This window comes from Phalacrocorax aristotelis, chromosome 17 (assembly GCF_949628215.1).
Source record: "Phalacrocorax aristotelis chromosome 17, bGulAri2.1, whole genome shotgun sequence".
In the NCBI taxonomy this organism is placed as follows: Eukaryota; Metazoa; Chordata; class Aves; order Suliformes; family Phalacrocoracidae; genus Phalacrocorax; species Phalacrocorax aristotelis.
Window position 1 is genome coordinate 2915658 of NC_134292.1, and position 14073 is coordinate 2929730.

A 14073-nucleotide genomic window follows, 5' to 3' on the forward strand; every position below is an offset into this window, starting at 1 on the left:
GTGCTCTCCCCTAATGAGGAGTCTGCTTTCCCTTCAGCATGGGATTTTTGGTGAGTGGGGCTCTAAGGTATGTCCTCAGTACCTTCTGGTATCATTTACGCTTAGAACTGTGATTTTTGCCACCTATTCTTCTGCTGTGGTGTAAATGGAGCACTCGGGTGCTGGAAAATTGGTCCAGAATGTGCCTTTTGGGAACAGGTGACGTAGATTTTCAGTTTTGGTGATTAGCTCTGCTCACTCTGATTTCTGGATTCAGTCACATTCCTTCACATCTGCCTGGGTGCCCTCATCCAGTGAGCATTTATGTAGGATTTTGCCTTTTTAGCAGAAGCAGGCAGCAGCACCCTCTGTAAAGAACCGATCCCCCAGCAGAGCTGAGAGATGCAAAGCCTTTCTGACAGCTCCCACTGTGCTACATGAGGCCGTCTGAATGCTGCCTCCCCCAGGGTCTGCGCGCGGCGACAGACCCCGACCGTCCCGATCAGCACGTACACACGCAAAAGCGGCTGTCGGGGGAGCCCAGAAAAGCACGTAAGAAAAATACGTCTGCCTCCCTCGTGGGCTGGAAGTCGGCGAGCCCCATGTGGCCCCTCCGGCCGCAGAGGTCAGACGCGTGTGTGGCACCTGGGGACGGCTGAACAGGCTGGTGGAAGGAGAATGATTTTCCTCTCTTTGTTAGAAGTTTCATTAAGGAAGAAAATGGGTGCTGATCCTCCCCCAGGCTAAATCCAGAACTCCTCCCTGGAAGCCAGCGGGTTTACTTTGATTTTAGGCAAAAGCAGAATTTGACTTGCAATCTTTAGGAAAGACAAAAAGCTTTCCCTTCCTGCACCGGCTTGGTAGGTGACCCATTTGCGTGTGGCGGTCAGAAACCAAACGCTGTGCTGACAAATTGAAGCATTAAGGCAATGCCAATGGAGGTACCCTCATCATAATAGATGACAGAGGCAGAAAAGAGCAGGTGTCTCCAGGGCATAAAGGTACTCACATCACATCTGCATCTATGTGTGACTCGCCCAGTCTCTGGGGTCTTTTCATGTGCCACAGAACAGTTTTCCTTTCTTACTTGTACTTTTCCAGAGTCCGGTGATGCTTGGGCTTGGATGGCCCATCCTCACCTCAGACGGATGCCGTGGGTTTAAACAACAGCTCTCCTGTGCCAGTAGCTGACGGGGAAAGTGACCCCTCTGGCTGGCTGTAAGGGGAAGGAGCTGGTGGCACGGTGCTCAGGCTCGGATCCTATGGGGCAGATTTCATTTCCCCTCGCTCCTCCTGCCAGTCTAACCTCTCTTGCTCACCCTTAATTGGCTCATCCAGATGTTTCCAGGTGGGGAGAAAGGTTAATTGTGGGGAAGGCTGTTTAAAAGCTCTGGTGGTGCTTTTTAATTTTTTGTGTGCAGAGACTTTAACCCTTCAGACTATACCTGAGACTTCCAAGGGGGATGGCCATGTTTTAGAAATCAAGATAATTCCTTTCTAGAGGGCCTGTTTCATAATGCCTGCTGCGTGTGGGGGCAAACTAACACTGATGATCCTGCTGGCTTTCCCTGCTCATGTTCTCTGCCAGCCATTCTCTCTCCATGCCTATAATATCTTTAGCTCAACCCTCTAATCCTCTGTCTCAGCTGAAAATTTCCCCCTCCCCATTTTTTTTTTCTCCTGGTTGCTTTTTAGGGAATTGGTGCAAAGTTGGATACTAACTTTTCACCTTCCTCCCTTCCTTAGCAAGCAGCAGAACTCCTCCAAATCCAAGTCCGTTTGGGAGCAGAGGACCAGCCAGATCCGGATGCACAACTTCCGAGCCAGCTGCGAGGCGCTGTACAACGAGCTGGATCCGGAGGAGCGGGTGCGTTACGCTACCACCCTTCACATCAGGCCAGACATGAAGACTCATCTGGATCGGCCGCTGGTGGTAGAGCCGAGGGGCGAAGGGAGGAACAACATCAGCAAGCTGAGCCCCGTGGATGTGCAGGAGGTGGAACAGACCAAAGTCAGCTCTACTGATGGGGCAGAAGCTCCACGAAAGCACCACCGGCATCGGGATAAGGACAAACTGGGAGAGCAAGAGAAGGGTGATGTGGCCAAGGATGAGAACGGGGAATCCGGTGCAAACAGTAAGGAGGAGCGGCACAGGCAGCACAGGAGCCGCAGCAAGGAGGTGGAAGGGGGGAGTAAGGAGGGGAAAAGTGATCGCAACAGGGGTCAGGAAGGGGGAAAGAGGCACCATCGCCGAGGGTCGGTGGAAGAGGGTGCTGAGAAGGAGCACCGTAGGCATCGGACTCACCGGCATTCTGCTGAACGACAAGGCAAGGAAGGCAACGGGACAATCAACGGGGCGAGGAGCGAGCGGCGTTCCCGGCACCGGGGAGGGTCGAGGTCTGGGAACCGGGAAGGAGAACCTGGGTCCAAGGGTGAGAATGGAGAAGAGCCTCACAGACGGCACAGGTTCAGGAACAGGGCGCTGTCGACGTACGATTCGGTGGAGAAGGAGAACGGCGAGAAGGAGGGGGAGACTGGCGAGAAGGAGCACCGGAATCATCAGCCCAAGTGAGTGAGTGCTGCATGGCTGGACTCATCCCTGGCACAGCTCAGGGGGCACGAGACCCCAGACATGTTTCAGGACATTACTTGTTCCCCTCCCCAGGGTGTTCCCGCTGTTGTTCTTGCACTTACACCAGCTGCCACCGTAACCTGCAGTTAAGTTTTGCTTAAATCAGTAATGACAGACACTCCCAGAGATTATTCTGGCCCATGATGGGGCCATAGAATAGCTCAGGTTTAAGGAAGGAAACATCCTTGATGTAAATACCAATAGACCCTCTAGGATATAATGTGGAGCAGAGAATTTCACAGCCTCTGAAGGAAGTTTCTGAGGGATGTATTTCTAAATGGCATCCAGTCTTACTTATAGCCCTTTGGTTTTCTTTTTTTTATGCTGAGCCTCTCAGCTGCATCACTAGCTGTTACAGCATGTGGCTTCTTCCATTAAGAACAATGATGTACCCCATTTGGTTTAATTCTTATGTAAGTCAAGTGAGAAAAATAGTGTTTGTGAAGCATTTAGAGTAGTTAATAAAGACGGATAGATTGCCTTTTCAGCTTTATTAGTCTGATGGAAAGGAAATTTCACTGGGATTCTTTAGAGCAGAGTTCGTGTCACCATGGAGAGCTGTGAGTGGCACTGAGATAATAATTTTCCTGTCTATATTATCTTCTTTTCAGATGGATTTCAAAACACTTTGCATACCATTTAGTTCGATCATGTGCACAAGCTCGCTTTCCTCCCCACTGAAACACAGCCATTGCTGCAGAGGAATGCAGAGGCTACTTAGCTGCTTACAGCAAAGTTACAGAGTGGTTTAGGACTGGAAAAGAGAATCACCAAATTTAAATAAGGCCTCAGGAGAACATTAAGAAGCAGAATGTCAGACTTCATTCAGAAACCAGCTGGTGCTGGAAAGCTTATGTCACTGTTACATGCAAGTGCCATGTGGTCCTTGCTTATGAACCTCAGTTCCGACTCTCATTCAATTGAATAAAGTGGTGTTCACTGGCATAATTCCTCTTAATGTTTTGCTTGGATGTTGGTTCAGAGGAAAAGGTCACATACTGCGTTATCAGTAAGTTGTCCTGCGGTCTGTGACTTTTCTGCAAAGGATTTCCATGAAGAAAACGGCCTATGAAACCTAGCAGGAGGTGCAGCAGCAGGGTGCATATGCTCTCTGAACCCTTCTTGGGCCATATTTAATAAACTCTGGTCTTCTACCTTAGGGAGAATCAGTGTGAGATTGAGGCTAGTGGAAGTGTGAGTGTCCCTGTGCACGCCCTCCCTAGCACCTATCTGCAGAAAGTGCCTGAACAGCCAGAAGATGCTGACAACCAGAAGAATGTGACGCGGATGATTCAGCCACCTCTGGACAAAACCACCACTGTGAATATCCCTGTCACTATCACTGCCCCGCCGGGGGAAACCACTGTCATACCAAGTGAGTGCCTTTGTCCTCCTGTTTTTTTGCTATGAAATTTCCAGAAAAGAGGACTTTCTGAGGGCTAGCAGCACACGCTGGGTGATGGGGCCTCTCCTGGCCACCAGCAACCTTGCAATAGGCAGGCAGGAGAACTTGTTGTTGTTATAGGCTCTAAAATTCATGCAGCCTGCAGGAACCCAGAATGGGCTCCTGGGTCACCTGGTGGCTCTGGAGACCACCACATAAGGTTCCCTGGAGATGGCTCATCCAGAGCACATCCATGTATCTTTGCATAAAAGAAAGATGAAGGATAAGAAAAACAGCAAAATAGGTAACTTCTGCAGCAAACCAAGAACTTGTTGTGAGAACAGGAGTAGGTCCTCTGCTTTACCACCTTCCTCTGGTGCCATGCTGCAAGCTCCTACTCCAACAGCACTGTGCTATGGTTCCTCTGGTGGCCCAGGGGCTTGACTGGCCACAGACCCCTCAGCAGAGGACAGGGGAGGCAGTGGCATTGCATTCAAATCCACGGACCGAATTCACACTTCTTGGCTTATCAGCTGACCCCACTGTGGAACAGCAGGTGTCTCGTGGCTGCACAGCTATCGCAGCATCCATCGTGCGCCCCTGCTGCTTTGGGTTCCTGCAGGCTGTGTAATTTTAGAGCGTCCTGCAATCCTCTGCATCTCAGTTTCAGCAGATCCACCCTGGCTTGTCCTTTTCCAGAGCTCCATGCCTTGGGTCTGTCAGCGTAAAGTTACACTGTTTTGCAGATGGTCCCAAGATCGTTGTGCCCATGGTCTGCCCTGCAGCCACCAGCCTGTTCTGACCAGCCTGTGTCTCACCCCGGCAGCGTAGGCACAGCCTAGAGAAGTCTCGAGAGCTGAGGATGCCAAGAATTGCAGTGTGAGATCTCAGAGGTCCACACTAGATCGCAGGCTGTCGGGACTCTGCTTTCCAAGAGGCACAGCCAAAAGCTAGCAGTTTCTCTACATACTTTTTCACTGTGTTGTCAGCCACGCGAGCCTTGTCCTTTTTATGTTTCCCCCCACCCCCTTCTTTCCTCTTTTTTCTGAAATGGTAATTTTACTGTATTGCAATACTGAATTCCTGTCAATCGCGATTTATCAGCCTCTCTCCTGGCTACTTCCTTATGTATCCGGCTTGAGATACAATAAGGAATTTATTGAACATGTCACTCACGCGCAATGAAATGTCATTTTGTTGCAAAATAAAATAAGAAATAATAAAACCCCTCTACCTAACACATTATATGTGGGTAGGGTTTTTACATTCTGGTCCTGTGAATTAGCAGACAAGTATTTGTATCTAAGAAGAGAATTTGCAGGATAAAATGTTTTCCAGTTCATATATTGGAAATTCTCTTAAGGATATTATCCTATAAACCCACTGCAACTAAACTTATGGTGGAAATTAAAGAATGTATTTCTAACCTTTAGGAGTGAGGTTCAGAACATTCTTCTAGAAGGGGATCATGTAAGTTAAAAACCTGATGTGAGGTGGAGATTGACACCTTTATACATGGGGAGCTCTGCCAAAACTGGGGTGCACTATGCAGGCACAGAGCTAGGGGATCCAGGAAGTCCCTTCCAAGGCTGTTCCTAATGCTGCAAAGTTCAGCAGTCTTAGTCCCCTAAATTATTAAAGCTCATCTAGGAATTTGCTCTTTTACATGTTCCAAAGCCAATTGTGCTACTGATCTATGGGATAAGATACAGAATGATGCGGTTGGTTAGACTTACTGTCTTTTTTTCTTTCCAAGGATCCCTAGCTGATCCTCTCTCCCTAATAATCCATGATATTTGGAATGGGATTTCCATCCCCAGTTTGGCAGCTCTTGTATAAATAAGTGTAAGGCTTCTTTGTTTGTCTGCACTGGGCATCTTCATTTCCTGGCCATTTCTGATATATTGCTCATCAGAGCAGCAGTTAAGGAGTATAATTGCAGTGTATATCATACTGTAGTAAGTAGCGGTGATAATAATCAAATGATTGTTCATCACATTTAATCAACATATTCAAAGGCTGTTTGCTGTCCCAGCTGCACTGTTTGCATATCCAGCTGTTGCAGGCAGCTTGCTGTGTGAAGGCTGCAGATACATTTTTAACTCTCTCCTTTCTGTTTCCTTAAATTCACATTTCAGTGAACAATGTTGAATTTGAAAGTAAAACAGAGGAGAAGAAAGACGTCGATGACTTGACAAAAAATGGGCCTAAACCAATCTTGCCTTACAGTTCCATGTTTATCCTAAGTCCTACAAATCCGTAAGTCCTCTGACTCTATAATACCGCTTATGGGTTACAGGTACTTCAAGCTTGGGTATTCAAAGCAATAACATTAGTTTAATCTTCATCTCTGCCAGTCGAATGCATTGGGAAATTAAACAAAAGCTTATCTAGGCTGTGGACCAGATGCTGCCTTTCAGCCTGGCTTTCCTGGGGGAAAAAAAATGCCAGGATAGGGAAAAGATGATGCTTTAGGCAAACCCTTCCTAACTGACCTGCTGACGGTCAGGTGGGCAGTTATTTGCTCCATCGTAGATGACTGAAGTGTGGGAGTATGGACTATCACTGGGAGAAGGCAGCAGGAGAAGCAGGTTGGGGGCTGTTTTTGATGTCAGCAAATTCTCACAGGTTCCTCAGCTGGAATTCGTGCTCTTTCTGTACTAGTACCCTTGCATCACTGAGAACTTTGAACTTCTGGGAAAATGTGAATGTTTTTCATTTGCCAGTGTTGAGAATACAGCTTGTGGGATCGGTTGGGATTACAGCATTTCTTCTACTTCAGGCATCCGTGCCTTATGGGGAGCTTTGTACTCAAAGCTTGTAAATACTGAATATGTCACTCTGAAGGGCTGCAGGACTAGACAGGAGCAGCAGGGGTTGTAATAATTGTAGCATGAAGGCCTGTGAGTAATTTTAAGCAGTAACTTAGGGCAAGGGAAGGTGTTTGAAACTTCTGCCAACCCAGAGATCTGCTAGGAGCAGATGCGATCGTTTCTCTCTGGCCCATGTAGACTTGTTGCAGATCCTAGATGTTGCTCCCTGAGGTTGTACTCTGCACACTCAGGTACCTAAGGTGGTCTCAGGTCTTTCCTTTGACAACTTGTTTCAAGAGAAGAACGAGTGCTCCTCTGGTCAGGACTGTGACGTCCTGGCTGCCTATGCAGTCGGCGGGACAAAGCGGGCTGCTCCATGTACTCTTCTTTCACACAAGAAATGCATCTGTGGTGGAAGCCATGGTCTGGTACCCCTGGACAGGCAGGCTGAATACTTTCTTTAAACACAAGTGCCAGCTGTGTAGTTCAGGCTACAGCCCTGCAAGCTCCAAGATGACATAGCTAAGAGCACAGAAGGAATTAATCAGTAGAAGTCGGAGACTATCTCTCAGTGCCAGCTGTTAGAGAGGGAGGACGACTCCGAACTACTGCTAATCTAATCTCACCTCCAACAGAAATGAACTGGAGACTCGATACGTGTCCCTTCTGATTCAAATCCCCAAGAGAGATGCTTGTGTTTCCCCTTTGCCTTCTCCAGCCACCTGCCAGGTAGACCTCAGGACACTTTACGATAACTGAGCTGAAAGCCCAGAAAGTTTCCCTTTTCAGAACAGTGTGATAGCATTGTGCTATTTCAAAGAAAGCGACATGTACTTTGAAATCATGTAAAAGGCAGCTAAGGGGAGGGGAGAGCGTTAGATGAGGTGCAGTCATAGTGTAATTGCACTTTTTAGCGGAAATTTGAATTGTGGAGCTTAGACCCTGTCTGGGTGGATAAGGAAACAATATTTCCCTAATATTAGGTAACTCAAGTCTTTTCATTGTGGAGTGACCACCAAAACTGAGTGTTAGCTGCAAAATGCTAAAGGCAGCCATGCAGAGGGGGAAGGTAGAGGGTCCCAAGCCCAAAAGAGTCTGAGCTGAGGAGCGGACTGGGCAGACAGAGAAGCAGAAACACTTTTTCGTTTCGTACGTAGGATGTCCTCTCTCACCTCGTCCTACAGTTATGACCTTCTGAGCCTCGTAGTCCAGGATTTGGTATGTTGTTTCAGTCGTCTTCTGGTTTTCTCCAGCACACGCACCCCTCCTCCCCCAACAGCTGTACTAAAAGACCATTGAAAAAACAAAGTTCACTGGGAAAGAGGTATTATAACACAGGGCTAAGGGGAAATACGAGATGAAGACCAAACTCTAGGAATGTCAGCAACTTATTTTTCTTCCTCTGGGCAAGATGCAGGCCCAGCTGGATCCCCTCAGGTGCTTTGGCTGGTGTGAACTTCCAAAGAGATGTCTTTCTGCTTTCCGGGCTATGAAGGTTTTCACCACATCTATTGCTAACTAACTCCCTTCTGAGCCCCGCTGACTGCGTCACCCCGGGCGCTGCTAGTGGGAGAAGCAGTTCTGAGAAGCATAAATGAAATGTATTACTTTTCCAATGCCACCCACCCTTTTAAAACAAACATGCATTTAAAATGATTTCTCAAGCACCACTGGCAGTTTACAAATGCTCCCGCATCTCACTGCTGGTTATGAATGACGAAGGTCTAAAAATAAGGGCTTGTTTTTGCTTTGATGAATTGAATTTGATGCATGAATTACAGTTACAAATGTTATTGAAAATGTTGCCTTTCCCTTCTATGGATTCATAGAGCACACAGATGATAATCCTCTTCTGTCAGACTGATAACCAGAGTTAAGGGATCTACAAAAGCACTTTTCTTCATGGTATTTTGTATCAAATCTGTTTCCCTGGTATTTTTAATTCTGAAACCATTAACAATCCCGAGAAAATGAATAGATAAGTGGATGTGAAAAATAAATTTTAATTCTAACTGTTCAGATATTTGCTTAGAGAAAATGTGATACAGTAACAGAATTACATTCTCAGATAACAAGGTTGTTGGCGAGTTACACATATAATTTGATTCTCAGGCAGAACCTAAGTCCTTTATTCCACTGACAAATATGGTGCAAATGTAGGGTTCTCTCTATAGTTAAGTATTTGTGAGTTGTGGCCGGATAGAGTTATTAGCTGAAATTTGTGAATACTTTTACATTGCTTAGAAATTGAAGCATTTGTCACTTTTCTTGGACTCAATTTGTGAAGAAAAAGGGTAGGTTAAAGTAATCAAATATATTACTGTAAAGGAGGCGTGTAGTTTATAAAGCACAGCTTAGAATAAAGTGCAGGCAGAGGAACTTGACAGGAGAGAGATTGCTAGAAGTGTAATACTCATAGTTATGAAGCCAGTTTCAGCTAGAAGTCTCACAAGGCATAGCATATATCTCAATTTTAAAGGGATTAGTTGATATTAAAAGGATTTCAAAACTAGTTTTGAACTCACAGGACTTTAGTCTCCGACTTCAAAGTGAAAAGGATTGGGGAGTATACAAACATAATTCGTAGAATTGTGTCTGAATGCTTGAAAGCTCTCAGTGGCCTTTTGATGGATAGATGTCATTGCTTTGCAGAGGGGTTATAGAGCAGTGCAGAGATGTTAAACGTCTGTCTTTAAATCTCACCACAAATCTGTTGCAAACTGGATTTTAAAGCCGTTGATTCTAGTTTTTATGTTCTTACCATTACTGTATTAGGAATCCTAAGGTGATATTCCTGATGAACATTGTCCTCTGCCAGTCTTTCATGCCACAGTGCTTGACTTACAACACGTGCAATAGCCCTCCTATGTGCTTATGTTGCTTGCAGAATTCGGCGTCTGTTCCACTACATCGTCAACCTGCGCTATTTTGAGATGGTCATCCTCATAGTTATAGCCCTCAGCAGCATTGCCCTGGCTGCAGAAGACCCTGTCCAAGCCGAGTCACCGAGGAACGATGTAAGTGCCAACCAACATGGCCAGGATAAAGTTGTTCTGTTTCTCCCAGCAGTTATGCACATGGCATGTCCATTCCCGTCTTCAAAGATAACATGGTGCACCAGCAAGTGCAGAACTGGAGCTTTCTTTAATAACATACTCACGTTAGCTTGTTCCACTATCAAAACCCACACAATTCCTGTCTCTTTCTGCTGCTTCAACCACATCTGAGTTTGAGGACTTGGAACGCACCGGTTGTTTGGCTGGTGTGACTTATGTGGCAGAAGCCTGCAGAGCTTGCACACCGCTCGGCAATGGGAGAGGCTTCCCCCGCCACCAGCCAGGGCTGGCGTTGTCCTAAGATGCCCTGCTTCTGCTGGAGCAGAGCCCGTGCAAGCACAACCAGAGATGGCTTTTTATCTTGGTGGGGCATGGTAGCAATCTCTAGAATTAGTAGAAAACCTACTTATCTCTGGATGTCAGACCAAACCCAGAGGCTTCACAGGTGGGTGCTGTTATGAGCAGAAGGAGGAGTGTGCCACCTTTTACAGGAGAGCACGCAGCCCAGGGTGCTCATGGAGCAGACAGCTGGGAGTGTTTTTTCAAGCACTTTCACATGAGGACATTGTCACAGAGTTGGTTGCAGTTACATGGGCAAATGGGAGTCTGCAGAACTGAAGATTAAGTACAGAAATTGCGAGATGCAGTTGCCTAATTTTAGACTTTTCATGTAGATAGTTGCAGTATGTGGATATTGTGATATCTTTGTTGACTTAATATCCATTTGCTATGTATAGTCATATGAATTCGACTGTGAAGAGGTGCATCCCATTCACAGAATTACGATAAAATTTAGGACCTCTACAGGTATTTGGATGGACTGGCATTGCACTTACCAGGATGTGTACTGAGGAGTCTGTGTTCATCCCGCCCTTAAATAGATTAAGGAACTGAATTGCTGCAGAGCAGATGTTGGCAGAGCAGCTCAGAGCAGGAATCGCTTGTCCAGGCCTCCTGCTTCTGAATCTGGTCAGTATTAGCTTTTTCCAGAGGAGGATCCACAAATCCCTAAATCAGGAATGAGCTGAAGTAGCTACGAGAAATCTCTTTTCCTCATCCTTAATAACTGTGGAATCAGTTTTACAAAAAGGATTTTATCACTCTCTTACTCTCCCAAGGTCTTTAATAATCTGTCATCAGCTACAGCAGGAGAAAAATCCAGGCTGCTACACAGATGCTGGCAAATCAGCTCTTTAGGAAAGGATATTCAAATATTTCGATTTGTAATACCCATTTTGCCTTATTAAACCTGCCATATATACAGGTGCACTGAAGCAACCCATGGGCATGCATATTGCAGTCTGGCAAGGACTGGAAAAAATGTTGCTGTTTAAATCAGACCATTCAAGTTTGTGCCTAAACTACTTGAAAGCCTCCCATCAGACGATGCTAGAATAGACTCTCTACTCTTTGCTCGAGTGCAGATTGTTTCAGTGTGTAGTCTCCCCTAATGCACATTTCTCTTTCCCATTTAGGCGCTGAAATACTTGGATTATATATTTACAGGTGTCTTCACCTTTGAGATGGTGATCAAGGTAAGAACTTTTCCTAGCAGAAAGGTTCGCCTCCCCTTTCAGATTTATACTCATCTACTTCTGGGAAGCTGGAGGAAAAGGGTGGAGCATGACAGAGCTCCCTGGGCGCCTGGAGGGATGGTGATGATGGGAAGCTGTAACTCAGGAACAGCACTCAGAAGTAGCCAGTGCACAGCAGGTGCCTTTCTGTAGCAGCTCCCTTGGTTTATTTAATCTCACACTTTATGGAGGAAAATAAGGTTATGGTTGTGTAAGAGGATAAGAAATATGAATGCCTGATGCAGAAATGTCCGGGTGTGGCTAAGGACACAGGAGCTGATAGACCTCACTGAGACACGTCTGATTCTTCCCTTTTCCTTTGATGCTGATCAGGAAAATTAATAACAACTGAATCTTGGTTTGTCACGTTTCAAGAAGTTGAGGATTTTTTTCTTTTTACTTTACTCAGCAGGGTGACAGGTTTTGCTAACACTGCGGGGCGGTAACTTTCCAGAAAGCACAATTCTAATAAAGTCAGGATTTATTCTTGGGATAACGATGGAGTTAGTTTTTACTGTCAAAGCAAGATGCAAAAGAAATGCAGAATAAAAACCAGATTTTCCCTTGTTTGTTCAGTAGAAGGATTTGAAGCTATGTGAGGAAAACAACCTTACGTGGGCAGTTGTAGAGCTCGCACACAAACAGATAAAATGTCTAGCACGCACTTTGAGACTCGGCTGTAGAAGATCTTTAGCAGCATTGTAAGAAGAGACTCGGTCTCGTGTAGAAGCAAGCCAGGCTGCTATGCTGAGCAGCATCTTTCAGCAAGTGCCCCGGAGCAGGGGTATTTCTTTGATAGTTACGTTTGACTGCGAGTCTTCCCGTCCTCTCTTTGTGTTTTATTGCGTAATACCCTAGGCCAGGTGTTAATTCCTACTGATCTGGTAGGATTGGGGTAGAATAAAATTAAACTATTTGGCTGTTTCACACACAGACTGCTCTTCCCATAAATTAATGCACGTCTGTGCAAAGAATCCTATGTAGGCATTAGTATTCTTATCCTTTTGGTGGCAGTTTATTGACTTCAGCTTTGGTTTGGCAGAGCTCTGTGCCTATTAGAGATGAGCAGCTTGACTAAGTATCTAGATGTTGCCCTGCTGCTGTGAAACCCTGAAGAAGAGTTTGTGAAGGCTTATTTCATCAAGAACATTCCTCTGTACCTCGGTAGTGTTGATTTGGCACTTGTTTTATTAAAACTCTTTCTTTTCATGTGTTTCCTCTGAAGATGATTGACTTGGGGCTGTTACTCCACCCTGGCTCCTACTTCCGTGACCTGTGGAATATCCTGGACTTCATTGTGGTCAGTGGGGCCTTGGTGGCATTTGCCTTCTCGTAAGTACATTTTCCTTAACATCCCAATTTCTAGGAAATAAGTCGCTGAGGAGGCAGGACCCTGGTTCAGAGCCAGCTGAAGCGTAGCGTTTGTGGCTCCACTTCTTAGTGAAGTGTTCAGTTTCTGCCCTTTATCATCTCGTAGCTGGCGGGGGGTGTGCAATCCCTACATTTGTGAATCTCTTGAAAATTCTCCCAGCTTTAGGGTGAGTCCATTCACTGTTCATTCAAACATTAAGCCAAGATTTTTCTGACCGTTTGGCCAGCTTCTTTTCAAGGACACGTTGTAAAGAGTTTGTGGCAGTCCGGGGTCTTCAGGCGATTGTTTTAAAAATTGTTCCTACAATGAAAAAATAGTTAATGAAATCAGCTGATAACTCAGTGAACACTTTACAAAACATTATTTCTAGAGTAAATGGATATTTCTGGTTCATATGGCTTTGGTATTTCTCTTTCCTTCTCCTCTCTCATTCAGGATACTTGCATTTCCAGAAAGTTTCACTTCTATGGCTAAGAGCTCCCTCCCTCCCTCAGAGTTCTCTATTTATGACATTAATTAATGTTCTATGTGCTGCTTTAATGTCATGGAGGATTTTGAGCAACAGACTCAGAGGAATTTCTTTTTAAAAATGAAGACTAGCTTTTTGTTCGGGCATTTTTCTTGGAACAGAGCAGAGGAACAATGCGGGTTCTCTGGAATTTGGGGACCGCAAAGCTGGATGATGGAAAGAAATTTTCCGTGTGTAGTCCTGGGCCATGGAATAATTGTATTGCAAATGTCTTCCGGAGAAATTTTAGGAGATGACCTGGAAACAGGCTACAGGACTTGACCAGTTTAAGCTTCTGCTAAATTAGTCTTGGGTAATTACAGTGAAAGTTTAGCAGCCCGTGCCCGAACTCCACTCACCTGTTTGTTGACATGATGATTAGAGAAGGTGAAGAAATTAGCAGTGTTTTACTTGCTAATGAGGAAAAGCATTCACCGTTGTCAAGGAACTGCAGAAGTGTGTCTTGTGTATTTTAGACTGACAGTAATTTTTAGGCAGCCAGCCATATCTGTGGCGCCTCTTGTGTGCTCTGCTTACGAAAAGTACTGTCATGTCCCTTGCAGCACAGAAAGTTACCGGCACCTTTCTGGTAAGATTGGCCTGGAACGTTTGTCAGGAGTTTTTAATTTTCTGAGGTGTCAAAATTCCTTTCACACTAAGGCTGTGAGATTCGTATTTTAGATCCTCTATTCTTCATAACAAATGCTAGATAAAAAAAAGTCTAAGCTAATTCAGCCAAGGAGTGGATGGACAGA

General features: G+C 45.5%; 1 protein-coding gene across 1 annotated transcript in view; it reads left to right on the forward strand.

The window, feature by feature from the left end:
• Positions 1–14073, forward strand: part of CACNA1B (calcium voltage-gated channel subunit alpha1 B) — a 303786-nt gene that overhangs the window by 218374 nt on the left and 71339 nt on the right. Inside the window, exons 20-25 of the mRNA XM_075111828.1 lie at positions 1726–2547; positions 3772–3986; positions 6134–6254; positions 9696–9825; positions 11340–11399; positions 12664–12770. Coding sequence (XP_074967929.1) covers positions 1726–2547; positions 3772–3986; positions 6134–6254; positions 9696–9825; positions 11340–11399; positions 12664–12770 — 1455 coding nt within the window. The remainder of the gene's footprint in view (positions 1–1725; positions 2548–3771; positions 3987–6133; positions 6255–9695; positions 9826–11339; positions 11400–12663; positions 12771–14073) is intronic.